The 27,751-nt window shown below is 47.5% G+C and overlaps 8 protein-coding genes across 9 annotated transcripts; 5 read left to right on the top strand and 3 right to left on the bottom strand.

Moving 5' to 3' along the window:
• Positions 1-24: 24 nt before the first annotated feature.
• On the top strand, positions 25-3,334 carry LOC117896485 (Y+L amino acid transporter 2). The gene is made up of 6 exons (XM_034804824.1): positions 25-994; positions 1,478-1,991; positions 2,072-2,272; positions 2,351-2,500; positions 2,567-2,744; positions 2,812-3,334. The coding sequence occupies exons 1-6, from the start codon at positions 564-566 to the stop codon at positions 2,871-2,873; spliced, it is 1,536 nt and encodes a 511-aa protein (XP_034660715.1). The 5' UTR covers positions 25-563; the 3' UTR covers positions 2,874-3,334.
• A 2,215-nt stretch (positions 3,335-5,549) lies between these two features.
• Positions 5,550-8,502, top strand: LOC117896483 (carbonic anhydrase 2). The gene is made up of 6 exons (XM_034804822.1): positions 5,550-5,733; positions 7,088-7,200; positions 7,267-7,357; positions 7,421-7,689; positions 7,749-7,899; positions 8,088-8,502. Exons 1-6 carry the CDS (start codon positions 5,679-5,681, stop codon positions 8,342-8,344), a joined length of 936 nt encoding a protein of 311 aa, XP_034660713.1. The 5' UTR covers positions 5,550-5,678; the 3' UTR covers positions 8,345-8,502.
• Positions 8,397-9,683, bottom strand: LOC117896484. The gene is made up of 5 exons (XM_034804823.1): positions 9,524-9,683; positions 9,340-9,432; positions 9,125-9,281; positions 8,906-9,039; positions 8,397-8,847 (listed from the first exon to the last, which is right to left on the bottom strand). Exons 1-5 carry the CDS (start codon positions 9,612-9,614, stop codon positions 8,495-8,497), a joined length of 828 nt encoding a protein of 275 aa, XP_034660714.1. The 5' UTR covers positions 9,615-9,683; the 3' UTR covers positions 8,397-8,494.
• A 1,511-nt stretch (positions 9,684-11,194) lies between these two features.
• LOC117897838 (multiple epidermal growth factor-like domains protein 6) lies at positions 11,195-15,084 on the top strand. 2 transcript variants are annotated; one of them, XM_034806904.1, is made up of 6 exons: positions 11,195-11,345; positions 11,401-11,570; positions 11,631-12,794; positions 12,894-13,945; positions 14,045-14,920; positions 14,977-15,084. In XM_034806904.1, the coding sequence occupies exons 1-6, from the start codon at positions 11,244-11,246 to the stop codon at positions 15,030-15,032; spliced, it is 3,420 nt and encodes a 1,139-aa protein (XP_034662795.1). In that variant the 5' UTR covers positions 11,195-11,243; the 3' UTR covers positions 15,033-15,084. The 2 variants fall into 2 exon arrangements, with proteins under 2 accessions (XP_034662795.1, XP_034662793.1); XM_034806902.1 differs by having other exon boundaries at positions 11,198-11,345; positions 12,894-14,920.
• Positions 15,085-15,150: 66 nt separating this feature from the next.
• LOC117899365 lies at positions 15,151-16,400 on the bottom strand. The gene is made up of 4 exons (XM_034809344.1): positions 16,172-16,400; positions 15,865-16,114; positions 15,676-15,809; positions 15,151-15,617 (listed from the first exon to the last, which is right to left on the bottom strand). The coding sequence occupies exons 1-4, from the start codon at positions 16,308-16,310 to the stop codon at positions 15,238-15,240; spliced, it is 903 nt and encodes a 300-aa protein (XP_034665235.1). The 5' UTR covers positions 16,311-16,400; the 3' UTR covers positions 15,151-15,237.
• Positions 16,401-16,567: 167 nt separating this feature from the next.
• Positions 16,568-17,673, bottom strand: LOC117899368. The gene is made up of 4 exons (XM_034809347.1): positions 17,570-17,673; positions 17,264-17,510; positions 17,066-17,199; positions 16,568-16,996 (listed from the first exon to the last, which is right to left on the bottom strand). Exons 1-4 carry the CDS (start codon positions 17,652-17,654, stop codon positions 16,686-16,688), a joined length of 777 nt encoding a protein of 258 aa, XP_034665238.1. The 5' UTR covers positions 17,655-17,673; the 3' UTR covers positions 16,568-16,685.
• Positions 17,674-19,284: 1,611 nt separating this feature from the next.
• LOC117899369 (activating signal cointegrator 1 complex subunit 2 homolog) lies at positions 19,285-20,659 on the top strand. The gene is made up of 2 exons (XM_034809349.1): positions 19,285-19,476; positions 19,810-20,659. Exons 1-2 carry the CDS (start codon positions 19,465-19,467, stop codon positions 20,512-20,514), a joined length of 717 nt encoding a protein of 238 aa, XP_034665240.1. The 5' UTR covers positions 19,285-19,464; the 3' UTR covers positions 20,515-20,659.
• A 2,872-nt stretch (positions 20,660-23,531) lies between these two features.
• Positions 23,532-27,081, top strand: LOC117899357 (tyrosine-protein phosphatase non-receptor type 23). Its single transcript, XM_034809329.1, has 4 exons — positions 23,532-23,847; positions 25,740-25,912; positions 25,969-26,242; positions 26,305-27,081. The coding sequence occupies exons 1-4, from the start codon at positions 23,839-23,841 to the stop codon at positions 26,917-26,919; spliced, it is 1,071 nt and encodes a 356-aa protein (XP_034665220.1). The 5' UTR covers positions 23,532-23,838; the 3' UTR covers positions 26,920-27,081.
• The last annotated feature ends 670 nt before the right edge of the window (positions 27,082-27,751 follow it).

Genomic DNA, 27,751 nt, shown 5'->3' with positions numbered 1-27,751 from the left:
CACACTGTCGAAATGCCTGAAAACGTGGGGTTAAAAAACTCAGCAAAAAAGTGTCCTAATTTAATTGATTTACACTAAACTTACATAATTACATGGTTAAAACGACATTGGATAATTAGCAATTAGTCCATTGAATACGTTTCATCTGAACAAGTTCAAATTTTGTGGGATTTTGCATATGCCAATAACGCGGCAGCGTTGAGCCCCTCGAAGTGCAAGCGAGAAAGCAACAAACACGAAGCGCAGAGCAAAACAAAGTTCGCTAACCGGCAGATAAGGCAGAATATGAAGCAGAGGGCGAGAGTGAGAGTAAATGAATGATAAGAGCCGCCAACGACAATTGAAGCAGAACACACACACAAACACACACACCCACTCGTATATAGAGGCCCTTATATACAACACACACACACACAGACACAACAGTTGCGGCGCTTAATCAATTAGCTGGACACTGTCAGCGGAGGCGCCGTAGAAGTCCATTTCTGCTTTGACCGTCGACAGTCGCGTGCGTAGATAGCGTTTGCCGTCGGCCGCGGACATCCTCACCAACCTCCTCCATCATGCCTTCCAACGAGTTGCAGTCGCCCACCAGCGAAATGGTGCTGCTCACCCCCAACTCAGATAATCCGCCCAGCATAGTCGCTGCTGCCGCCAAGGATCAGCCACGCGAGGGCTCCGCCGAGTCGGACAACAGTCGCGTGGTGATGAAGAAACAGCTGGGCCTGCTGGAGGGTGTGGCCATCATCCTCGGCATTATCTTTGGCTCTGGCATCTTCGTCTCCCCCAAGGGCGTGCTACGCGAGGTGGAGTCCGTGGGCGCTTCGCTCATCATTTGGGTGCTGTGCGGCCTGCTGTCCATGATTGGTGCCCTGTGCTACGCGGAGCTGGGCACTGCCATACCCAAGTCGGGCGGTGATTACGCGTACATCTTCGAGGCCTACGGATCGCTGCCGGCTTTCCTATATCTCTGGGATGCAATGATGATATTTGTGTGAGTGTCACTCTGCTTTAATTAGATTCATTTCAGCTCTGGGGTCAATTACTTAATTGCTGGAACGCTGGAACACACAGATTAGACGGCACGGGTTCGGATCGGTTGTGGCAACAACAACCAGTTGTAGTTTGTTGTAGTCTGTGCGTGCTGTCTGTCAAGGTTAAGCCCGTGAATTCATGAAAAGTGAAACACATTCATTATCACCTGTAATCTATCACCGGCACGGCGCACCTACACATCGAAAAACATCACAAATGGATTTATTGGGGGGACCCATTGATAGCACATGTCTGTGTGTTGCATTAACTGTTTTACGATTTGATATTTTTGCTATTTGGAATCGCCGATAAGGCCACACAACCAACACTCGTTTGCATTAAAGTCTGTGACAATAGAGAGCGCGAGAGATAATCTCGAATTTCATTCGGAGTAAACTTTCCATTGATTCAATTGTTTTTCTTATCGTTTCTTCTTCTGCAGACCCACAACAAATGCCATTATGGGACTGACGTTTGCCTCCTATGTGCTGGAACCCTTCTTCGATAGCCCCTGCCAGATACCGAAGATTGCCCTGCAGCTGCTGGCCGCTGTGACCATATGCTTCCTCACCTACCTCAATTCGTACTACATGAAAGTCACAACGAAGATGCAGAACATCATCATGTTCACCAAGATTGCCGCTCTCGTGCTGATAATCGTCGTGGGCCTGGTGTGGATGCTCATGGGCAACATGGAGAACTTTGATAAGCCCTTCGAGAACACTGAGACTGATCCCGGCAAGCTGTCGCTGGCCTTCTACTCGGGCATCTTCTCGTATGCCGGCTGGAACTACTTGAACTTCATGACGGAGGAGCTGCGCGACCCGTACCGCAATCTGCCGCGTGCCATCTACATCTCCCTGCCTCTGGTCACTGGCATCTATGTGCTGGCCAATATGGCCTATCTGGCGGTGCTCACCCAGTCCGAGATGCTGGCCTCCAATGCCATCGCTGTGGTGAGCATCACCTAACCAATTGTCTGCAGCCAATCCAGTGCGGAATATCAAACAAACTTTTTCTCTTTGCTCATTCGCAGACCTTTGGCGATAAAATTCTCGGTGGATTTTCTTTGATCATACCCATCATGGTGGCCATCTCGGCCTTTGGCGGCCTCTCAGTGCACATTATGACCTCGTCGCGCATGTGCTTCGTGGGCGCCCGCAATGGGCATATGCCGGCAATTCTGTCCCACATCAGCGTGAAGAGCTACACGCCGCTGCCATCGCTGGTTTTTCTGGTGAGTCGAAAATTGACGCACAAAAGATGTATTGGAATTGCCTTGTAATTGGTTCTGTTCTCCCCCTGCCATTTGTAGTGTTTTCTCTCCATTCTGATGCTGGTGGTGAGCGATGTTTATGTGCTGATCACCTACAGCAGCATTGTGGAATCGTTCTTTATCATGCTCTCGGTGTCCGCTGTCCTGTACTTCCGCTACACGCGCCCCTGCATGGAGAGGCCAATTAAAGTGAGTTTAGCCGGCAGCGTGGAGACATAAATATTGTATAATCTATTGCTTGGTGTGTATGGACAGGTCTCTTTGTGGATACCCGCTGTGTTTGTTGTAGTGTGCGCCTTCCTAGTGGTCGTGCCCATTTATGTGGCGCCCGATGAGGTCGGCATGGGTGTATTAATCACCCTAATTGGCATACCATTCTACTATGTGGGAGTCGTGTGGCAGAATAAACCGAAATGGCTGGAGCGCACGATTGGTGAGTTGTGGTTCTCTTTCTCCATATTTTATTCTCATGTGTATAACATTTTTACGGGCTTTTATAGACTCTCTGACCTACACGTGCCAGAAGCTCTTCCTGTCCGCCAAGGAGCAGAAAGAGGATTAAACAAAGACAAACCGCAAACATGCATCACATGGAACACATCACAACTCAGTACAGCCGGCAAAATTTGTACCTTTTTCTATATTTATACCTACACAAAGCAGCTGGCGGGTGAAGAGTGGAATCTACCAAAAAAGAAAACCCCACAACAAAGTGAAAAAGTCAATATGTAATGAATCTTGGGACTTGCTTGGAACTAAGTGAAAATCTTTTATATATTTACATACAACATTGACCTTAAGTGCAAACAAAAACATGTCGAATAGTAGTTTATAGTTCTTAGCTCAGACCAAACGCTTCTTAGACTTTATTTCGACTGATTTTTTGTTCAAATTCGAGACCAAAACTGTTTTGCCAAAGTTGGAATTTTCAGTTCTAAAATCTGCCATTTATTAGCGGTTCCTTAACCACTATTTTGTTGCATTTCTAATTTGTTAATGCGTCCCCCCCTTATTTAAATTATTCATTAAATAAACATTTTTTGTACGTTTCGTTGTGACTTTTAGGCGCTGCCCGCCAAAGTATGCCACAAGATGTGGCCATCAGATAAGCCGAAAAACACTCAGATAAGGCCTCAGGGGAATCAATTGTAACAAAACCCTATCCGACAGCGTCCCTCCCGCTAATCAATTATAACTGATAGCCAATGGTGTGGTTTACCTGGAACGTTTTTCTATTTTTCTATTTTTAAGCCCCCGTGTGGACAGGGGAATGCGATTTCTGGCCAAAAATAAACCTCCCCTCTGACATTTTGGACATGTCCGGGGCAAACAGCACAGCATGACGCCAGCACTATACATATCAGCCAGCTGATAGAGTATTCCATACGGAGCACCACAAACAGACGCTTCGCGTAGGTGTTTTTTAATTGATAAAACTGTAGCGCGTATTGAGGATGCCTGGCACGGCCTGGTCTGGCCTGGTCTGGTCTGGCCTGGCCTGGTTGCGGGTGCGCCGAATCTATGCATAACTAGAAGGTGGAGAGAACACGCTGCCGCTGGCCTAATTTGTATGCGCCTGATTTAAGCGCCTCTTTTAATGGCTTTTTAAGCATATGCAAGGCAGGGAGAATATGCACACTTATTACCAGATCGATCGTAAAATCGCCTCCGTTTGAATTGTATCTTGATGATGGCTTAATAATTGAGTTATTGGTACGTTCCGTGCATGCAAAGCGATGCTTGGAGGGTGTAACTACTTTGTGGTTAGACAACGATCTCTGTTCTAGTTCGAGTCGCAAGTGCCGGTAGCTGATTGCAGGCACGTGAGTGCTGTGCTGCTGCTGCTGCCACACAAAGGAAAACAATATTTGATTAATTGTTCTACTACTCCTACGTATTCCATATTTATCTTAGCCAATTGGCAGTTGACTTTGTTGATTGATTCGAAGGCGTAAGCTAGCAAATATTTAGCTGGTTTTATCTGTAGATCAGTGTTTGTGTCAGCAGTTTGCATAATCAATTGACTCGATGGAAGAAGCCCATCCAATGTGGGTTGTGGGTTGATGATGATGATGGGGCAGTCCTTTGTCCAAGCCCATGTGATAATCATGCGATTATTTGCTGGCCGGAGCTCAAAGATTGACACCTTTGGGCAATGATCAAGCTGGAGGCTCTAAACAATCCGAATCGTGTTGCAGCAATTAAAGACGGTCAGTGGGAAAGCCAAGCCAGACCGACTAGAACTGGTAAGCGAAACTAATGGCAAATGATTGTAATTGGATTGGTCTTCTGCTGCCAAGAGCCACCAAAGTGTGGCCCACTCCCATGTAAGCTTACAGTGGTAAAGCCTTGCCCCAGACACATCGATCAACTATCAGACTTCGCGTGGCTGTGCATAGCCTATCATAAAGATATAAATAGCTATCGGTTCGGTTCGTTCTAAATGCCATTTACAATTCCCCCACATTCTCATGTAGATCACGAACTTCCTATACAAGTGTAAATGCGACTTTACAGATCGCTCGATCGCTCGGTCACAAAAAACTACAACAAAATGTGGAAACTGTAAAACGTGCGAAAAACGCTCAATGAATTTGATTCTGTTTTTGCCGCACCGATTGGCTGGGCGACTGCTGAAGACCCCGCGTTCAATTAGCGGCTTTCGGCATGACGTTGTCGCGACTTGTTGGCTTAGTAACGGCTACCGCTAAGAACACCCCCCTCCCCGCCCATGCCCCATTTGGGCCATAAGCAAATAAATAAATCAGCAAAATTGTATGCAAAACAAAATATTATCAGAAATGATCGAAAGCAGTTACCACTCTGGCTGGTGTTTGCCATTGGCATTAGGTGCGAATTATGACGAATTTTCTTTCCCTTTGATTTCGCCAATCGCAATCGGATGGCAATCGCAATCGCATTTGCACTCGCACGCCCCTGGCATTGATTCCTTTTGTGGCCTTTGGACAGTCGGCTCATGCCGTGGTGCAATAATTTCGGTTTTCTTTTATCCTATCCTAGTGCCCCGATTTCCCGATCCCCGACAGTGTTCTACAGGCAGCAGCCATCCATCCAACGATCGAACGATCGATCGTCGTCGTCGGCAGCGGCAGCTCGGTTCGTGCGCCTCGCGCTGTCTGTGTGTGCGAGTGTCTCTGTATGTGTGTGGTGCACGCGCTTCGGGCGGGGATTTCAGCTTTCGAATTTTCAAGTAGTTCGTTGACTGCCCGCTGAGGAAGTTGTGAAGGTGCCTCGCAAACGGAACGTCCCGCAGTTTAGAATCTGTCACCCGATCGGAAGGTGCTACAAACGCTTAAAAGGAGTTCACTTCTCACTCCCAATAAACAATTGAAATATAAACTCAATCATGAAATTATCCATAATAATCGAAGCTGCGTTCCTGCTCATCTGCTGGACTCAAGGTGAATATTACGTTCAAGGATACGCATTTTTTTAGAGTATTTTGTGTGATCGATCCACTGTCAGGTGATTCATAATGTTTTTGTTCGATTGTACTGTAAATAAAACAATAGTCAAACGATCATAAATCGATATCTATTCTGGTGAACTTTCGTCGGTTAATAATAGTCAGATGTGTGGACAGCTCATGCCTCGTGTTTGTTACGGGTTCCCCCTGCTATGTCTTGGCATTAACAGTCATAAGTACGCACTTCACGAACCTAATTTCGAGCAGTTTAATGATATTTATTACACTCGAAACTGTCAATTAGTACAGTTTACGGCAACCCATTGATTTTGATAGATTGCCTGCTCATGTAAGGTGTTCGGGAATCGCATTGGGAATCTCTTATGGGAACTTGCGTAACATGTAAATGGTTATCTTTATAGATAACATCTCTGGGATCTCTCCGATACTTAAAAGTAATCTTTAATTTGATTCTACAATCAATCTATTTTATCTACAAGTACGTGTATTTATTGGCAAATTTGTTTACAACGCACTTGCCACCAAAATGGTAATGAAAATTAAATGTTAGGCACTTGCTGGATGACATAATATCCAATGGTCATAGATGACAGCAGAATAAATTGAATTAATTGATTGCCCAAGCAAGTTGATAAGCGCGACTACAAATAAATAACAATCATAATATTATAATAAATAAACCAACTAATTAAACTAATTTATCAAATGGCCAAACAGCCATTTCTGCACTCCACACTCTTTCTCCCTCTCTCTTTCTCTCCATCTATCTCCCTCTTGCAGTGGAAAAACAGTGTCATATGATATGTTAATTCGCTGTGAAGCTTTTCAAACACAAATTATCACCAATCACATGCAAATTAGCCTTTAAACAAGTATTTCCTTTTCGCCTTTCGCGGGAACATTCCATTGAATTTTTGCACTGTGAAAATTAAATGAAAATTATTATTTGCCCCGTCTCCATTATCTATCCTACAATAAATAAATATATCTAAATCAACAATGCGATATCTAAATTTGTTGGCCAGAACGTGCCCTTGGGGCTCACGCTCTTTGTGCCGCACTTAGCCACTTGTCTGTCGGTCTGTCTGTCCATTGACTGCCGCTGAAAAAAACATTTCATATTTGTTTGCTGTGCCATCTATTATGCGGTAATTCACAAGTGCTCCTATATGTCAGAGATAGGATCCGCGAGAAGGTCGAAGTCGGCGCGGGGTGAAAGACATTCGGCACGTGATCGTCTGCAAATGTGGAAAACACTTTAATCGTTGTACATTCCATTAAGGATCGTCATGCTAATCAAATCCTTTTGCTGTTTTCCCCCTTTCCAGCTGTCAGCAGCCATGTGTTTGGCTACTCGGAGCCCAATCAGCGGCGCTGGGCCCGGCACCATGGCCACTGTGCCGGCAAGACGCAGTCGCCCATTGCCATCACCACGAGCAGGGTAAGCGGTGACCTAATTACCCCTTTGCCAGTCCTCTAATCGAGCGTGATTGTGTCCTTTTTGCAGACCATACCCGTTCATATGCCAGCCGTGGATATGATTGGCTACCACAACCTACTGCCGTATCCCCTGAAATTGGTCAACAACGGACACACGGGTAAGTGAGAGGGCAAACCAGAGAGAGAGAGAGAGGGAGAATGTTGATTGATGGTCTTTGCAGTCTCCATTGGCATACCCAAGGTCAATGCGAGCAACGCGGAGGAGGACTTTCTGCCCTACATTCGCGGTGCGAAGCTGCCCGGCGAATTCGAGGTGGAGGGCCTGCACTTCCACTGGGGCGACAAGAACAATCGAGGCTCCGAGCATGTCATCAACGACATCCGCTACACCATGGAGATGCACATTGTGCACCGCAACAAGAAGTATGCGACCATTGGGGAGGCGCTCAATCATCCCGATGGCGCTGCCGTGCTCGGATTCTTCTTCAATGTGAGTACGGATTGGACATGGAAATGATTTGTTAACCCATTATGGCAATCTCTCTGCAGCTCGATGAGGATGAGGGTCAGGGCTTGGTCACCATTAATCGTCATCTGCATTTGATAGCCGATGCCAACCAGGAGGCATCCCTCAATGTCACCTTCTCGCTGTCCTCCCTCATAGCCGGCGTTGATGTGGACAAGTTCTACACCTACAAGGGTATGTATCCACCAGGGGGGAAGCTGCTATTAAGCAGACATTTGCACATTCAATTAGCATTCAGGCGAGACTCTAAGTGGAACTGAATGGCAGACACTGATTACAATGACAGCGAATCGATGTCAACAACAACAAAACAGATGTTTATCCCACAACTCAATTAATGTCGCAATCTCTCTCTGATTTAGGTTCCTTGACAACGCCGCCCTGCTCGGAGGCCGTCACCTGGATCCTGTACTCCGATCCCATACCCATCTCCCCCAAGCAAATCTCTCGCTTCCGTCAGCTGTCGGACACGCAGGATGGCGCGTTGGTGGACAACTTCCGCACGCTGCAGCCGGTGGGCAATCGCCGGATCTTTGCGCGCACCGGACACGTGCGGCACACCTCAATTGCGGCCCTGAAGCACGAGGGCGACTATCTCAAGTACGATTGGTTCTACTGAACTCGAACGAGCAGGAGCAGGAGCTGGAGCTGGAGCACTGTGCCATGCCATGTTAGGTTACCATTTAAGTTTAGCATTTATTACTTTACACTAACAACTAGACGTAACACACCATCCGGGGCGGGATGTCCATTAAAAGAAATACTCTTCCTACGCGATCATCTGCGTTTTTCTACCGTACAGTGTCAGCGAGTTGGGTATGTCCTCCACGAAGAAGTTGGCGGGTATCAGATTGAACAACTTCTGCAGCAGCTTCAGCAGCGTTCGCTCCACAGTCTCGGCCACCAGGGGACGCAGTGCCTCAAACAGGTCCCGCCAATTGTCGTTGAAGAACTGATTGGTGCCGCGCTCCACCTCCTTGCTCTGGCCATTGAAGAGGTTCCCCATGTGGGTCTTCACCTTGCCCACATCCAGCTTCACGCGCGTTGATGTCACATTGTAGAAAGTGTAGCCGCCCTTTTCGTACAGATGTGTCTTGGTGCTCATCAGTATGTTGAGGTCATCTAGAAGTTATTCGTTTAGTTGTGGTTGATTTACCAAGAGGCAGGGATATTTATGTACCAATTTCGAGGAACATGTCGCCACCACCGCGCAGAGGCACGAGCAGAATGCGTCCAATCATTTGGTATTTGCAGTCCAAGCGCATTGTTGGCAAGTAGATTTTTGTCAGCCAGCTAAAGTCCTTTTTGCTGACCCTAAAAAGAGATTAAAAATCACTTTAATTTCCGCTTGAAAATTAACTTTATATGCAAAGTGCAAAGCATTCCAATCGACACTCACTTGCTCTCCTTGATCACCATTTTGCCAAAGCCGCGTATCAGCATATCCGTCAGATTAGCTGAAATGGTGGCTATGTCGCTGTTGTCCTGCTGAAACACCAGCTGATCCTGCTTCATGGGATCGATGGGTCCAAAGGACTCATCAATCTCGGGTATGCCTGACGATTTGGAATATTCCGATGAGCGTGGAAAGTTTTGTTAAGCTGAAAGCCTCACCTTTGATTACCTGATTCATGAATCGCTGAATCGAACGGGTTGAGCAGTTGGTGAAGGCGGGCTCATAGATTCGACACGATTCGATGTACGAGGCTGCAACATGAACAGATTTCCGGCATTAGCACAAGGTGCAACATGATTTGCGTTAAGAGTTCACACACTGACACATTAATGCTTCACTTACGCTTCTCCGTGTAGAATGCAACGCAGTGGCTGCCATCGAGCAGCAGCAACTGGAGCATGCCCGCGCACAGCAGTAACCCAATTATGTGCATTGGGGAAAAGTTGTCACTGTCACAGAGTAATATCACAGTTAAAGTCACCGCCTAATCGAGTTAGTCGCGGCTCGGCGAATGAGAGCTAACTCGGAGCGGAGCTGGCTTTTATCTCGCCTATTTATAGCCCAAGTGCATGTGCGGTCTGGCCATCCCAGCGACTCGAGTGCAATTGATGAATTGAGTGTGGCTGTGATGTGATGTGATGTGATGCCTGGGCAATACCAGAATCGAGACATTTTCATTTACTACGTCCACTTAAATTTATTCCATATTTATATTATAGATATACTTGCAGTGGCAGTCGTAGAAACTGTAGCGACTTCACCTTGCCACCGCACAGCGCACGAACCGGTAAGCTAATTTAATATCTAGATAATCGCACTGGCGGCTGGCAGCTGGAAAATACGTCGCCTGACAGTCAGGCTGTGTTCGCACCTAGGCAAAACTTAATTGCTAAACTCAGGTTGAAAACAAAGCAAAAATACCTGCACATTAATGGCCATAATAAAAACATTAAATGATCTTAATGCGCTGGAACATTGTTGAGCCAAATGGCCAATGTTACTATTGCACAAAGTATTTTCATCTTTGTACCAAACAGCAATAGAAATCTGGAGAACAGTTGAGGTTATTGCTGTGCCTGAAATTAGAATTTGAGTTTGAATTTATGTGGGTAAACTTCGCGCTACTTTCCGCGGAAATACAGAGAAATTAATGGGAGGCTTGTGCCTTCCTAATTTGCATTTCTATTTGTTTAATTATAGAATCTCAACGGATGTCTATCAGCCATCAGCCAGACATGACAGAAATGATTTACTTTACAACTGCTACCAGAAATTCTAGTATTGCCGTATCAAAATCTGAGCCCCCAAATGATTTGGACTCTAATTTTTAATCATTTGATGTGACTAATGCCAAAAGTATTTTCATCTTCTAACTAGACTGCAGCAGAGTCCAGTTCAAGTTATCGCATTCCATAATGATGTAATTAATGGCCTTGTAATGATACAAATAAATATTTTTGCATTGAAAGTTTCAATTTCGCTTGAATTTAAATGGGAGAGTGAATTTCGTGTACCCTCGTTTCGGGGGGAATACTTTAAACATGATAGGAGCTTGTGGCTTCTTATGTGCATAAATTTCGTAAATTTAATCTCTAAGAAAACAAAGTCTAAAACAAAACTGAGTCATGGATCTAAGCGATAGAGCATGTGGAATTCGGTATGTATAGAAATTAGTCCTATTCCCTAAGAGTGCATTTATTAGGGGTACTACAAGGGGGTTGGAGATAAGCATTGAAGATCTCTTCCCCTGCCAATTGCACGCATCAAATGAGCTCGAGTAGAGCTCTTCGGGGGGAACAATGTTCCATTATAATGCCGAGCCATTGCGACATTCGCCTGCTTTGGTGATAAGTCTTGTTAAAACGGATGCCATATACATATGTACATATATGTAATTGTGTACATACATATATACATATACATATACATATGTATGTATGTATGTATGTGGGAACTAAGAAGCGTTTGCAAACTTATGAATATTTTCTGATTTTTGCTGAGGCCTCTTTAGTCACATTTCTAAATGGATCAGAGTCAGTTGTTGGATATTTCTTAGGCAATCATGTTGATTGGCAAAATTCTAATACTTTCCCTACTTATCGGATTCTTGGAGGCGCAGATCTGTGAGGTGAAGCAGGTCAGAACTGTGAATGGCAAGCGCATGGTAAGGCAGACCTTTGGAGTCTCTTTCCACATACAATTGAAGAGTCTTTCCATAGGAGAGAAAAGTGCAAACCTGCTGCAGAGGATACAGAAGAATTGGGAAGGGTCCAAAGATTTCGTGTGTGGCCACCTGCCAGCGGCCCTGTGGGAGTGGCAAGTGCACGAAGCCAAATGTGTGCACCTGCAACGCTGGATATCAAAACTTTAACAAAGTTTCGTCTAATCGGTAGGAAGTTCCATATTTTATTTACTTAATAACTGTTTGGATTTCTCCATACCCTGACAGATGTGTTCCCGCCTGCAAGGGTGGCTGCAGCAAGGGCACCTGCCAATCTCCCGGACGGTGCGTCTGCTCCAAGGACCATGTACTGGACACCGCCAGCGGCAACTGTCTGCCCCACTGCCCCAGCGGCTGTCCCAACGGCAAGTGCGTGCTCCCCAACAAGTGCAGCTGCAACGCAGGCTACGCGCTGAATGCCACCAGTCAGACATGCCAGCCCAGCTGCGATCAGAACTGTGCCTTCGGCAACGGTGTCTGTGCGGCTCCTAATCGCTGCGAGTGCAAAACGGGCTACGTACTGGACAAAGACTCCGAGTCGTTCATGTGTCGACCAGTGTGCCGCATGGGCTGCGATAACGGCGTTTGTCGGGCACCCGACGTATGCGAGTGCAAGAAGCACTATCAGAAGGGGCCCGATAGGAACTGCGTGCCCATCTGCACCGACGGCTGCTTCAATGGCAACTGCACGGCGCCAGATGTCTGCGAATGCCACAAAGGTTACCTTGCCATCAGCGACTCGGTTTGCCTCCCCATCTGCAGCGCAGGATGCCCAAACGGGTTCTGTGAGGCTCCAGATATTTGCGCATGCAACGAGGGTTTTCTGAAGCAGGACAACATCTGTGCGCCAGTCTGCAAAGGCGGATGTGAGAACGGATTCTGCGAATCCCCCGGAAAGTGTTCCTGCAACGAAGGCTACGGAAAGGAAACTGAGAACAGATGTGATCCCATATGCGAGGGTGGATGCGAGAACGGATTCTGCGAGTCTCCCGGAAAGTGTTCCTGCAATGAAGGATACAGAAAAGAGAGTGAGAACAGATGTGTTCCCATTTGCGAAGGAGGATGTGAGAACGGATTCTGCGAGTCTCCCGGAAAGTGTTCCTGCAACGAAGGATACGGAAAAGAGAGTGAGAACAGATGTGTTCCCATTTGCGAAGGAGGATGTGAGAACGGATTCTGCGAGTCTCCCGGAAAGTGTTCCTGCAATGAAGGATACGGAAAGGAAACTGAGAACAGATGTGTTCCCATTTGCGAAGGAGGATGTGAGAACGGATTATGCGAGTCTCCCGGAAAGTGTTCCTGCAATGAAGGATACGGAAAGGAAACTGAGAACAGATGTGTTCCCATTTGCGAAGGAGGATGTGAGAACGGATTCTGCGAGTCTCCCGGAAAGTGTTCTTGCAACGAGGGATACGGAAAGGAAACTGAGAACAGATGTGTTCCCATTTGCGAAGGAGGATGTGAGAACGGATTCTGTGCGTCTCCCGGAAAGTGTTCCTGCCTTGAAGGATACGGAAAGGAAAGTGAGAACAGATGTGTTCCCATTTGCGAGGGAGGATGTGAGAACGGATTCTGTGCGTCTCCCGGAAAGTGTTCCTGCAATGAAGGATTTGGAAAGGAGAGTGAGAACAGATGTGTTCCCCTTTGCGAGGGAGGATGTGAGAACGGACTCTGCGAGTCTCCCGGAAAGTGTTCCTGCAACGAGGGATACGAAAAGGAAACTGAGAACAGATGTGTTCCCATTTGCGAGGGAGGATGTGAGAACGGATTCTGCGAATCCCCTGGAAAGTGTTCCTGCAACGAGGGATACGAAAAGGAAACTGAGAACAGATGTATTCCCATTTGCGAAGGAGGATGTGAGAACGGATTCTGTGAGTCTCCCGGAAAGTGCTCCTGCAATGAAGGACACGGAAAGGAGAGTGAGAACAGATGTGTTCCCATTTGCGAGGGAGGATGTGAGAACGGATTCTGTGAGTCTCCCGGAAAGTGTTCCTGCAACGAAGGATATGAAAAAGAGAGTGAGAACAGATGTGTTCCCATTTGCGAGGGAGGATGTGAGAACGGATTCTGTGAGTCTCCCGGAAAGTGTTCCTGCAATGAAGGATACGGAATGGAGAGTGAGAACAGATGTGTTCCCATTTGCGAGGGAGGATGTGAGAACGGATTCTGTGAGTCTCCCGGAAAGTGTTCCTGCAACGAGGGATACGGAAAGGAAACTGAAAACAGATGTGTTCCCATTTGCGAAGGAGGATGTGAGAACGGATTCTGCGAATCCCCTGGAAAGTGTTCCTGCAACGAAGGATTTGGAAAGGAGAGTGAGAACGGATGTGTTCCCATTTGCGAGGGAGGATGTGAGAACGGATTCTGCGAGTCTCCCGGAAAGTGTTCCTGCAACGAGGGATACGGAAAGGAAACTGTGAACAGATGTGCTCCCATTTGCGAAGGAGGATTTGAGAACGGATTCTGCGAGTCTCCCGGGAAGTGTTCCTGCCTTGAAGGATACGGAAAGGAGAGTGAGAACAGATGTGTTCCCATATGCGAGGGCGGATGTGAGAACGGATTCTGCGAATCCCCTGGAAAGTGTTCCTGCAACGAAGGATTTGGAAAGGAGAGTGAGAACAGATGTGTTCCCATTTGCGAAGGAGGATGTGAGAACGGATTCTGCGAGTCTCACGGGAAGTGTTCCTGCCTTGAAGGATACGGAAAGGAGAGTGAGAACAGATGTGTTCCCATATGCGAGGGCGGATGTGAGAACGGATTCTGCGAATCCCCTGGAAAGTGTTCCTGCAACGAAGGATTTGGAAAGGAGACTGAGAACAGATGTGTTCCTACGTGCGAGACCGGATGTGAGAATGGAGGAATATGCGTGGCGCCGGGGCAATGCTCGTGCATGGAAGGGTACATCAAGAGCGGAGAAAGTTCCTGCAAATTTCACTGCCCGAATGGATGTTTCAATGGATCCTGCGTCGCACCGAATCTTTGCGTTTGTGTCGACGGTTATGTCTACGAGTTTTCATCAGGGACGTGTGTTCCTAGGAATATTGATCAGCTTGAACCTGTCTCTTCGACTGACAGCTGGTATGAGGAATCCTCGGCCCCGTCGGAGAGTTCCTCCTCGATAGGAGATTTGTTGGTTTGGTGCGAGAAGTTCTGCTGGAACGGGACATGCGTGGAGGAGCAATGCACCTGCGAGCCAAACTACAAGCTGCAGAGAGACGAAAGGGATGCCGGACGGCTGCTGTGTCTCCCCATTTGCGAGAGGGAGTGCATCAACGGGTACTGCCTCTTCCCCGACGTGTGTGCCTGCTTCGATGGCGGAGAGCCAGCTGCCGGCTACCTCTGCCAGTCGCCAGACGGATCGGCCATGCTGGAGCACTCCCATGGACGGAGCACCGGCAAGAACCGATTGAAATGGCTCTTCATATTAGTGGGTATCGTTTCGGTGGTTTTGTCGATCGTCATTGCGTTTCTGATGTGTTATATCTACAAGAAGCACAGCTATCGAGTGGACAAGAATGGTGAGATATGCAAATTAAATCTGAGTATTTTATAATTAATTTTTTTGTCATTTCAGAACAAAAGTTTGGAGTGTACTTTTCAGCGAATAAAGCTGATATCATTCGAGCTTGAACTTCCAGTGTAAACCCACAATTTTCTCATTATTTAATAGAGCTAAGAGTACGATTATCAAAGGAATGATTAAATGTTAAACTCATTTTAATTGCAAATATTCTGTTGTACAAATAAAAAACATTTATTGCCACTGTCTCACCGACAAACCCTCAGCTCAAAACTGGAATAGACTCTCAAATGCACTAAACGGTTCTCCCAGTTCTCACTTTTCACTGGATTTGGATTCATTATCACTAGCAGCCACCTGCTTGGAGCCATAAAAATCCTGCGGAGTGGGTATATCTTCCACAAAGAAATTAGCTGGTATTAGATGGAACACCTTGGACATCACATCGTAGAGTATGTTCTCGACGGTTCCGGCAATCAACGGCTTGAGGGCCTCGTAAAAGTCTCGCCAGTTGTCGTTGAAAAACTGATTGGTGCTGCGCTCCACCTCGGGGCTGCGACCGTTGAACAGGTTGTCCAGATTGGTGTGCACTCGAGAGAGCTTCAATTGCACACGAACCGACGTCACATTGTCGAATGTGAAGCCGCCCTTCTCGTACAGCTCCGTCGTGGTTAGCAATAGTATTTCCAGATCGTCTATCGAGGTTGTGATTGTGATTTCTGAGGCTGAGCCATAAAATGCAAAAACACTTACGAATCTCTATGAATATATTGCCAGAGCCACTCAGTGGTATGAGTAGAATCCGTCCAGCCATTCGGTACTTGCCGTCCAGTCGCATTTTGGGCAGATAGATTTTGGTCTGCCAGCTAAAGTCCTTCTTGCTGACACTAATTGAATCACTTTATTGAAAAAGTGCTCCACTGGTTTGCTGCTACCACTCACCGGCTTTCCTTGACCTTGGTTTGTGCAAAACCCTTCACCACAAGATCTGTGAGATTGGCCCTTATGGTGGCCACCTCATTGTTGTCCTGCTTGAAGACTATGTCTCTCACATGCATAGGATCGAAGGGACCAAAGCTCTCGACTATCTCTGGAATGCCGATGTTCATTTGATCCAGCAGCTTCTGTATGCTGTTCGTGGAGCACTTGGTGAAGCCGGGCTCATAAATTCGGCACGAGGGCAGCCAGGATGCTGTTGGGAATCGTTGGAGTACCAGTAAAGTGGAGTAATTAGAAGGATGACACTTACGCTTCTCCGTGTAGTAGGCGACGGCTGAGACCATCGCACCCAAGGCAATCTCATTTAGGCAAAAGATCACAATTAATCCACCACAAAGGCCAAAAGACCTACGGCCATGGCGCGTGCTCATGCTGTGGCCGCTGCTCATGCTACTGTATCTTAAAGCAATTTTGTATCTAATATGTGTACTTGCGACTGAGACAGGCGCTTAGAGTCGCATTAATCGGTGTCACGACATGCAACCGACTAGCTGGAGGCGAGCTCCGGGCCTCAGTTTTATTCTCATTCAACGAGCAACGAGATCATAGATCCAAGATCCGAGTTGCGAGCGGTGACAACGTTCAACTGAGATGAAAACTTACAGCCATTTACTCGTAGTTTGAACACGAAGCCGGGTGCCAAGTGCAGCTTATACTTTGTGTTTAATTTCAGCTATTTCCTGTCCTACCAGGCGATTACAGTATTATTAAAAGTTATCACTTTATAAGTTATATTTATTCTAGGGCAGATAGTTCTTCCCCCTTCAGTGGAAGTCTTTGATGAAGTAACTGGCTGGCACATAGGCGAACGTCTTCTTCATGCGATCGAGCAGGACTCCTTCAACAGTTTGCTCGGCAGCAGGACGCAGCACCTCGTAGAACTCGCGCCAGTTCTCGTTGAATAGTGTGTGGGCACTGTCCTCTAGGGGCTTGTTGCCACCAAACAGATTGTCCAATTGGATGTGGAATTGCTTGATATCACGGAAGGAGATTTTCACACGATCCACCTCCGCGAAGCCACCTTCGGGTGTGACGCGTGGCCTGCCCGCCATTTCCATGTACAGCAAAGCTTTCTCTGCGGATTGCAATAAGATTAAAGATGGTCTTCAAGATGGTCTTAAAGATGATCTTCAACTAGTCTTACCAGCCTCAAAGTAGCCGCTGCCATGGCCATTGAGATTGAGGGCGACGACATGGCCTTTGAGTTTGTAGTCGAACTGGAAGCGCAGCTTCGGCACATAGATCAAAGCCTTCATCACATAATGTTTGGGATCATAGCTAAAGAGTAGGCGATTTCTTGAGTGAGTTTTCCATTTGTAGATGAAGAACTGGTAGATCCTACCTGGCTTCCTTGACCACCGCTTGACCACCACCCGTCACGTAAACATTCTGCAGATCCGCATTGATGGCTATGGCCTGGCTGGCATCCTGCGAGAATTTCACTCTCTTGATATACAGTGGATCCAAGGAGCCCAATGCATTGTAGCCGGGTATGCCATCCTTCCACTGATGGAACAGAATCTGCAGATTCTTGGCCAGGCAAGTATTAAGACTGGGATCGCCCACAACACAAGGTGTAAGGAAATCGGCTGCAAAAAATTGATTAATTTTCGATTGATTGTAGATAGAGTCCGCGGGAGTTCCTTACGCTTCTGAGCCAGATATTTCGAGCCTTCTCCACTGGCAGTAAGTACGACCAAAATGATTAAAAACTTGGCAATTTTTTGCAGCATCTTTGGACTGGGATATTAAACAGCTTTCAACAGTTTTGCACGTCTTGAACGCACCGAATGAAATGAGATTTCGAGCCTCGAGTCTTTGTGTTTTATTTGAAATGAATTGCCAAAAATCTAGAACTTTTGAAGCCATTTCATTGTTTGGATGTTTCATATAGACATCTTTAGTATATATATTTATTCTCTTTGTCTTTTTGTTGGTAGAATTAGTAAGTAAACAAGTTTGTCAACATTAGACCTGATGTGGTCGTACAGGGTGTCCAAATGAATTGTGGCCTGACATCTGAGCTGCTACCCTCTAACCGAAAATTGCACTCACCTTGATGTGACCCTTGGGCCTTTGACATCACGCTGTTACCTCGATTCCCTCAAGATCTGCTGTTGTGCACACACAATTATACTCGTAATATATACATATATCTATATGCCATTCTAGACAGCGATTATCTCACTTTCGCTAGAGCTCAACTGGTTTTACAAGACCATTAAAATGTGACGAGATCTGGTTGATTGGTGAAGTGAGAAATTATCTATGCGATTTTATAGAGCTACTTAGGGGAAGTGGGTATAAACTGCCTCGAGACCTCCTCTTCTGCAACTGATGATTGGTTTAGTAAGGCAAACAACCTGGCTCAAAATGCTTATCTGCATTCGACTGTGACCAAGGTCTGCGGATGGGCAGGGTAATGAACCCCCCATACGCTTCTAGCCATAACCAATCAAAAATGTTTATAAGTCCTAATCCTTTAGTTGCATTTGTGAAACTTTGGCCTTGACAGAGCTCGGCTCTGAGGTAGCAGACTGTTTAAGAATTCACAAAAATATACTAATTTTAGCTCCAAAATTTAATGCAAAAACTCAGCCAAAAATCATCACCTATTTTGTCATCGGCAACCAGTTTCTGCCAGCGGCAGACACATTGACTAGGTCAGTGGACCCCAAGCATATTTAATTTCTTTTTTGGCAGCTCAAGAGAAATGGTCAAAGCTCGATACACACACACAGATTATGCTCTGGCTGTGGCTGGGGCTGGCTTTAGTTGGTCGCTCGTTTGGCTGCTGTTAGTAATCGTTTAAAGGGGTGAGGGGGAATCGCTTTACATAATTGAAATACCTAACAAGTGCAGCCACTTCCGTGCACTGAATGTTGACTGCCGACAGAGTCTTGGCATTCAGCTCCGCTCTGTTTTGCTCCGTTCTCATTGCGTATGCGTGAGCGTTGGGAGCATAAATTCTGTTCGAGCCAAGAATTTTGTATGACGACGTTAATAACCTGATTGGAAATTGCTTCTCGCCCTGACTCCATGTCATATAATATACGTTGAGTGTGTGAGCGGGTATGTGGGTACTCATACGCCCAGCTGGCTGACTGCTTTCGATTTCTATGCTGCATTCCATGGCAGGTCCAAGTCGGTTCTCGTGCCCCGCCGAGACCGAGGCTCTGGCTCTGTCTCTCGCTTCGGTTTCGTTGTCGCAGCTGATCAGCCGATCGCCCGATCGCTCGACTTCCAGACTTCGTTTCACCGTCGAAGCTTTAGCTTATTTTTATATCGTAGAGTTTTGTGGGCCCCCTCTTTGGCGGGGCTTTGCGAAATGTTGCTGGTGGTATAAAAAGCGTTGCACGCCCTGATTTTCTTTCGAGTGTGTTGTTTCGTTTCGCAGAGTCTCGAGTGCAAGTGCAGAGCCATTTTCCATACATAATTTAATAACAAATCTTTGCAGTGTACATTGCGTGACTCGTGGTGCAACAAAGAGCGAGAGAGATTGGTGAAAACGATTCGACATTGATTGAAAATCAACTTGGCAAAATGATGAAATCGGTAAGACCCCGACCCAGAACCTAGGCGCTCCGCCAAAAACCCTTGACTGGGCGTTTGGGCAAACAATTTGCGCAGTGAATTTTGTAGAATGCATTCGACAATAAACCGGTTGAGCCAATGAGCACGTACAGCCCGCCCAACCCTCAAAATGTTGCTTGCAGATCGAAGTTTATGATAAAAAAGTGAACTAATTGTGGGTTTTTTTTGGTTCATTGTGTCCTTGAGCTACGGCGACTAATTCAATTATTTTGAGTTGTTTTATAAACAAACCATTTACAGTTAAAGTTAGCTTATCTCAATCCCAATCTTTGTCTTTCATTTTCTTCATTGTAGCCCATTTGTTGGCTGCTTTTGCTGTGCGTGGCCCACTGTGCGTTGGCGCAGTATCAGGACTACACCACGCCAGTGCCCATCCTCAAGCAGATCGACAAACACAACGATGATGGCTCCTACACTTATGGCTACGAGGCAGCCGACAAGAGCTTCAAGATCGAGACCAAGTACGCCAACGGAGAGGTCTACGGCAAGTACGGCTATGTGGACGATCAGGGCAAGGTGCGGGAGATCGAGTACGGGGCAAGCAAGCGCGGCTTCGAGCCCGCTGGCAGCCACATCAATGTGCCACCGCCGACGCTGAGCAACAGCAATCCCTACCCGCTGGGACCCAACGAGATCGATGATGGGCAGTACAGGGAGGATCCGGCCGTGTATTACAAGGACCAGAAGTACAATCGTCCAGCCATTGCGCCCAGCAAGTTCTCGCTGGGTGACTTTGGGCGGGGTCAGCAGCAGCAGCAGCAGCCGACGTATGCCCCAGCGCCGCAGCCTGCACCTCAGCGACCGTACTACAATCCCACGCCGCAGTACTACAATCCGCCCGCACCGCAGCCGCGCTACTACCAGCCCCCGGCGCCAGCCCAGAACTACTATGCCCCGCAGCAGCAGCAGCCACAGCAGCCGCAGCAGTTCCATCCAGCGCTGCGTAATCTGAACCTAAACACGGGATCCTACAGCATCGACTACACGGGCAGGAAGTAGGCGGGTCAGCGGGGGAGCAGGACAGCATCAGAGAGATAGCGACTGAAGTGTCCGAGGACAATGTCAACTTCACTACTGCCAAAAAAATCAGTCACTCCCGCACATCGGTTACACCCACTAAAATATACCAACTAAATGTATGTTCTTTTTGTGTTTTTGTGTGTAATAAATTGACTTTCGAGCGTCGAAGCGTTGAAGAAGTACAACTCATTTGGCACTCAATCCATCTAGCAAGCCACCAGGTTCCGCTTCAATTAGGCCGCCCCAAAACGAAGACAAAGACAAAGGCAAAGCCAAGAGCCAATGGCCAATAATCGTTAAGCCATTACGTCAACACAGAATGATCGGGTACAAAAACTGTGTTGCTGATTCGGGTAGAAAACCAAAGTGGATTGTGCCTCTGACTGGAATTTAGTGCACTTATGCAATGTGCTGTCTGTGCTGGCCGAAACCACTTTCAAATGCACTGCCACCAATGGTCTGGCCTGGCCAGCTGAATGCTGCCCCAAGCTGTTGGCTGGGTGCTTGGTGGTGCTGCATGGTGCTGGCTTCATGCCTTTTGGGTGTGCAGGGGCGTGTACTTACAGTGGTTTAAAGTTCACAGATAATTTCCAAGAAATTGAGATAATGCAGGTTGATTTGGTGGCCTTTCCGTGTACACGATCGTACTTTGAGAGCCTAATATGATCAGCGATGAAACCTAATTGGATTGCTTAATAATCTTTCTCATAATTCCACAGATAAAAGTGGAGTGAGGAGATTTTTTTCCCTATTTTATATCCGCCTTCAAATTTAATTTGAATTTCCATCCCACTGTAACTCTTTGGGCAAATCAAAAAATGTAAAACGCTCTGCTGTCAGCCCCACTGCAGAATCAAGTCCAGACTGCACCTATTGTGCCACACACAAGGCAAATATTTGTGTATTTATTTTTGCCGTATTTATATAATTTTTGCAGAGCAAACTGTAGTTTTTTTCTCTCTCTCTCTCTCTCTCTCTCTCTCTCTCTCTCTCTCCCTCTATTTGGAGTAGCTTTGAAACTTGTCTGGGCGCTGGTACCGGGCGCTGCCCTCGAGCATTGTCATGACTTAAGAATTTCCTGTAAATTTGTGAGCTTTGTTACTTCTGACTTCTGAACAGCTGCTGCTCCACCATGTAATGCTGGAGGTCGTGTAAGACTTGTACAAGTGGAATATACACACTCCTTGTACAGCCATAAGTAGGGCATCATTTTGTTGGAAAAATGGTAAAATGAATGGGTACAAATGGTTGCTGAATTAAGTGGAGTCCTGTTGGTATTCTCCTTTGTGGAGCAGGAGTACTTTCTGCTTCAGTTCTGCCACCACAGCTGTTTAAGTTGGTAGATTACTTCGTTGCACATTGTTTTCTATGCTATAAAGATGTGCATTTAAGTTGATTTAAAGTATGGTTTGCTTTTGTGTTTCGTGAGGTGTAAATTATTTACTCAATCCTTCCTTAAATAGTACAGAATTCACTCTTCTTAAGCTAAGTTCCTGCCCAAATAACTCTCAAGTGTATGCCAAATTCGTGAAATATTTTACCGCTTTTTTCAGCGACCTCCAGCGGCCTTGAGCCAGCCAGTGCGTCTACGCAGCCGCACAAGTTCAGGTGCACGCCCAATTGCCTCCTCCCTACACTCCTATTCGTGTGAAACCCGACCAGAAACTAGTATTTAACATGATACTTCGGAACAAAGCAAACACACACTCGCACAGAATAACGATCTTACGCACTTGAAGACTGACAGTGGGACTGGTACTGGGACTGGCACTGCCCTGCGTCATGGGCGGCACTTGAAAGTCAGCTAGAGCGGCAGAGAGAGTGTGTGAGGGGGTGACAGACATGGGCCTGGCAGTTTCCTGGTCTGGTATGTGGTGCAGTGGCCAACCAGTTTTCTCGCTGAACTCTCGACTTGCAATAACGGTCTGTGCCACTGTCTGTGTATGTGTGTGTGGCGCGACTTGCTCACTCATTAATTCCAACGGAATGACGACGGCAAGGCCACACCGAATGAATGCAGAATGTTGCGGGGGCAGTGAGGAAGGGATATTTTGTCGATGTTTCTTGCATTAAGCGACAATTGGTGACATTAGGCATACGCATAGGAAAATAACCATTGATTGATGACTGCTACTGCTACTGCTGCTGCTACTGCTTCCAAATGCCATCCAAGTGACCTCCAGAGACCACAAGGAGGCCACCCAATTGGGCAATGGCTTCTGCTCTGGAGGATTGCTTGGCATTTGGCGTCAAATTCGCAACACTTCATTTCACTTCAGTTCGTCGGCTCGTTCATTCATTAGCCACGTTGCCTGTCTGTGCTTCACATTGATTCATTTTTCACAATTTATGGGCCTAGCATTTTTGTGATTAATTGTCCATGTCCGGCCCCAGCCCAGCCCTTGTGCCTGTTGCCATGGCTTTGAGCAAGAGTTTTTTGCGGATGGCTGCCAAGTATTGCCCTTGGTTTGGAGTGTAATTTGTTAAATTTATTAAATTGTTGCCTGCTTTTTAATGATAACAAGTAGTAATTCAATTTGGACGAGTATTGGCACAGAAAACTTGAAATTAATTTGGGCGAGCAGTTGGTCAAAGTTGTCAGCACGAGGGTTGGTTGCTTTCGAGGTGGAAAAGGAGAGAGGCTGTAGGGTGAGTGAAGTAGAGGAAGAGAATTCCACAATCTGAAAGTTCAGCTTACGTTCTTTACAGTTTTCTATGTTCCCATATTGATCCAAGGAAAAGCTTGCAAAAGCTCTGCTCTCTCAGAGAAGCTGTCCAACACGCTCTTCGCACTCCTCTCTCTCCCGCTCTCCCGCTCTTGTTTGCTCTCTGTCCTTTTGCGCTGGCGTCGCTGACTTGTTGGTGAAGTTTCGTGGTGTTGCTGCTGGTGCTGCTGCGGCTGTTCCGTTGGTGGTGTCGGTGTTTGGTCCGTTAGCCGTTGGTATTGGAGAAATAAAAGGTTTTCCTCCAGCGGTATATAAAGCGAAATACAACAACTTGGGCGGCTCAGTCGGTCGGTCGTCGGTCTCCAGTCAATTCCAGCCTCAACGCGATCTCTCAGCACCCCCCTGGACAACGGCTTGCACACGGAATCGTTCGAGATTGTGCCGCTCCAGTACCCGGTTATATTCATTAGAGGAGTTGAAATTGAAAGTGCTTTGTTGTCTTGGATTTGTGGATTTTCGATATCAACGAATTCGTTGGGTGTTGCCCCGCGACGGCCTTCTCAGAGATTGCATTCACAGTCTTTAATCGATTCGAGATACAGTTCCAGCCAAACAAAAGCCAATCAACGGATACAACATGAAAGTGGTATGTGTGGGTGAGTGGGAGGGTGACTGGGTGATTGGGTGACTGGCTGAGTGGGTGGATTGGTTACACATAAACCACTCATAATAGCAAAGGTCACACGCTGAAGCCAGGCTCTGGGTGCTAACTGCTGAATGCTGAATGCGTGGCACTGTCGATGGTGGGCAATCAGGTGGTGCAACAACTCCAGCTGTAGCTCTCGAGGATTACGTCATTGGATTGCAGCGAATGTTGTGCAAATATCGCATAATTTGCTATGCAAATCGAGTGAACCGTTAATTTGCTCCCAGCCCCAGTCCCAGTGCCAGCCCCTCGATCGCAATTGTCGAGCAAGCAACCAGCAAGCAAGCAAGCGACATTTTCCAGCTCTCTTGTCTCTGGCACCCAATTTGGTAACTGGATTTTGACATAATTTATGGACGAACACAGCTCGTTTGGCAGATTCTTGGGAAAAGAGCACAGAAAAAGAGCAGAGCAAATAGTTGCAGGAACTTCAATCAGCAAAAGTTTTTACACACTAACAAGCGCCGCTACAGACTGTAACGTGATGCGATGCCGATGACGATGCCCATTGCCCCTTCATTTGCCCCTCCACTCGAGCGCGAAAATATCAAAGGCAATCGCTGGAATCCACTGTGGCTCTGGCTTTGGGTCTACCTTTGGCTATGGCTCTGGTTCACACGCGGTAGTCAAGTTTTTGGTCAGTTTGCAACGGTTTCTGCTTCGATTTCTGTGCCTCTGGTGCACCAGTGCACTGGGTCTCCGTGTGCATGTGTGTCCAACTTCGACTCCATGCCAACCAGACAGCCAGACAACCAGCCAACAGGCAGCTTCGACTCTGTCTCTCTCTCTGTCTGCCTGCCTGTCTATCCGTCTATCTTTTCGTCTGTCTGTCCGCAGGTCTGTCCAAGGCTGCAGCATGTGGTGCAGCGCGCTGTGGATAGTGAAAGGTTTTTGGCATGCGGAATGGTCGAGCAACAACAAAAAAAAGTAGCAGCTAAAGTCCGAAATGCCAAACGGGAGTAGAAGACAAAAGCAACTCAGCTCGATTCTTGGCATCGAGATTTTGTTTGCTGTGTTGGCCAAACTGTTGCCAGCAGCAAACATGGCAGGACTCTTGAGCTTGTCCTTCCACAGCAGCTCAACACTCTGAAGTGGAATTGAACTAGTTACAGGCTCGACTAAGCAGCAGCTTTAGCTTCATTATATGGGTTGCAGGCACTCTCTCCGTCTCTGGCTTAGTGCCCCTCAATCTGGCATCTGGCATCTGGCATCTGCCATTACCTGTCGTGTGGGCAATTTCATTGGCATTTGCATGCCACTTGCAACACATTTCCCTGGCGCTTGGCAAGTGTGGGAACTTCACATAATTTGCTGTGCCTGCCTCAGGATTACCCAACACCTCACAGCTGCTGTGGGAGTCCCACACAAATTGGCACTGCTCTTCCGTTTTGTCTTGCATCTTCGGTAGCATTTCTTCCTCCTGTTGCCACTGCCACTGCCTCTGTTGGGTATTCAATTAAGCCCAGCCCATATCGCGTGTCACTCTCCCTCTGGGTCTGGGACTGGGACTGGGACTGGGTCTGGGCTCTCACTGTATGCAACTCAACTCCCCATAAACGGGTATATCTGTGGTGTGTGTCTGTCGGTTCCTGCTTGGCATTGAGGGTGTCATTGGCCGGCGCAGAAAAGTGAAAGGCAAGCCTGACTTAAGACTTTTGTAGACATCGTCGCCGTCTGGCATTCTTTTGCCGTCAGCATTGTCAAGGTGTTCCGCTGTCCCAGGAAGAGGCGGAACGGAACGGAATGGAGTGGAGTGGAGTGGAGCGGATGTGGTGGCAATTAGCGAACCGGTTGCCATTTCACCAGATTCAATTTGATTCATTTCCTTGTAGCTGCAACGTTTGCTCTTGGTCAGCTGTCTGATTGGCGTGGGAATGGTGGGTGCCCAGGACTACCAGGATTACCAGGAGAACACACCGCGAACATCCCCAATCCGCCTGCGTCCCTCCAACCAGGCCGAAGTGGCGAGACCCACACCTGTGGCCATCCTCAAGCAGATCAACAAGTGAGTTGTCAGGCAATGTCTGGAAACAGTAATCACGCGATTCTGATGCTCCTTAGGCACAACGAAGATGGCTCCTACACGTACGGCTATGAGGGTGCCGATGGCTCCTTCAAGATTGAGACGAAACTGGCCACCGGCGAGGTCAAGGGCAAGTACGGATATGTCGACGAGACCGGCAAGGTGCGTGTGGTGGAGTACGGAGCCAACAAGTACGGCTTCCAGCCCTCGGGCGAGGGCATCACCGTGGCGCCACCCACACTGGTCGATGAGACGCAAAAGGAGGAGCCCGACTATGCGGATGAGCCTGTCCAGCGTCCCCAGAGGCCATACGTAAGAAAAAAATACATCTTCCGAGGCGCTTTTCCTTTTAAATATTTGTCTTGCCTTCGCAGCGTGTCCAGCAACAGCAGCCGCGTCCTCAGCCACGTCCACAGCCTCGCCCTCAGCCGCAGCCGCAACCACAGTACGTCCAATACGAGGAGGAGGAAGTGGAACCCCAGCCGCAGCCACCACGTCGCGTCCAGTATGCTCCGCAGCCACAGCCACAGCACCAACAGTTGGGTCCAGCGCCACCACGCCTCCAGGTGCCGGGCGCCCAGCGCACCACCGATGTACTGTACTCCCCGCTGCAGCGACCCGCCCGCCCCGAGCCCGACTACTCCCAGTCCCAGAGCTTCGGCGATGGACCCTCCAACGTCCGCATTTCGCGCCCCGTCTATGCCCTGCCTCCCGCCTCGCCGCCGTCAAACAGCGCTCGTGCCCAGGGCTTCCTGGCACCTGCTTCCGGAGGACGTCCGCTACTGGAGCCCGTCGGTTTCGGACCCTCGCAGGCGCCCGTTGCCCGTCCCGTGCAGCAGCAGTCCAGCTATCAGCCACAGCAGCAGCCACAGTCACAGCCGCGCAGCGGTGGAGGCGGCGGCAGTCTGCTGGATCAGCTGGCCCGCGACTACGCTCTCCCCCAAGGCAGTGCCCAGCCGCTGCACGACATCTCCTTCGGCTACTACTGAGCGAAGGAGTGGCGGTGTTGGTTGTCATGGCAGTCACGTTCGCTGCCTCCCAGTCCTCCTCTACAACCCAGAGATTCCTTGCTTTTAGGTCCTATCCGCCACAGGTGCACTCTGCCCCTGAGATTTTCGTAAGCGATAATTAAATCCATTATTAATAATCGAGTGGAGTGGGCTTTTGATTTGGGGAATGGGCGGGCAGTGGGAGAAAATTGATGTTGATTTTGAGTGTGGATTATTTTTTGGGCATTCCTTGAATGTTAGCTGGGATATCTAACTAGAGGAAGTTATTGGAAAGATTATCAGAGTACCTTGTCACTTAAATTAACACAATTTAAACCCGTTTAGTTGATTTAGATAACTATTATAGGAGTTGCGAGTAGCAGACTGAATTGAACTTTCAATTTCTTTGGACTTGTAATGTTTTTTCGTATATCCAAAATATACTACACGAAATTGATTTTCGTTTGCAGCATTTAGTGGCATACTTTTAGGCAGACCATTTCCACAGTTAATTTTATAATTTAATTTTTTTGCTTGAACTATTGAAAACTTATGAAAACACAGACTGAAAACATGTACCGATCAGTGTATTGCAGTGCATGTGTAGGCTTGCTTTGTCTCTACCTGCCTGTGTACCGTTAGCCGAAAGCACTGTAAATTGCAATAAAAAGGTTTGCATCGTCTGCTTTGTGCGACCTTCGCCTTCGAGTCGTGGGCATGCAGAGAATTGTCCCACAGGCTTTGCATTCCGTTTGTCTACCTGCTTCTGTGACATCACAGTCGTGGACAGCAAAATAGTTTCTGCCTGATATGATTTTAGTTTCGTCGAGGT

Source organism: Drosophila subobscura, chromosome O (genome assembly GCF_008121235.1).
Source record: "Drosophila subobscura isolate 14011-0131.10 chromosome O, UCBerk_Dsub_1.0, whole genome shotgun sequence".
In the NCBI taxonomy this organism is placed as follows: Eukaryota; Metazoa; Arthropoda; class Insecta; order Diptera; family Drosophilidae; genus Drosophila; species Drosophila subobscura.
This window is presented reverse-complemented; position numbering and strand designations above follow the sequence as displayed.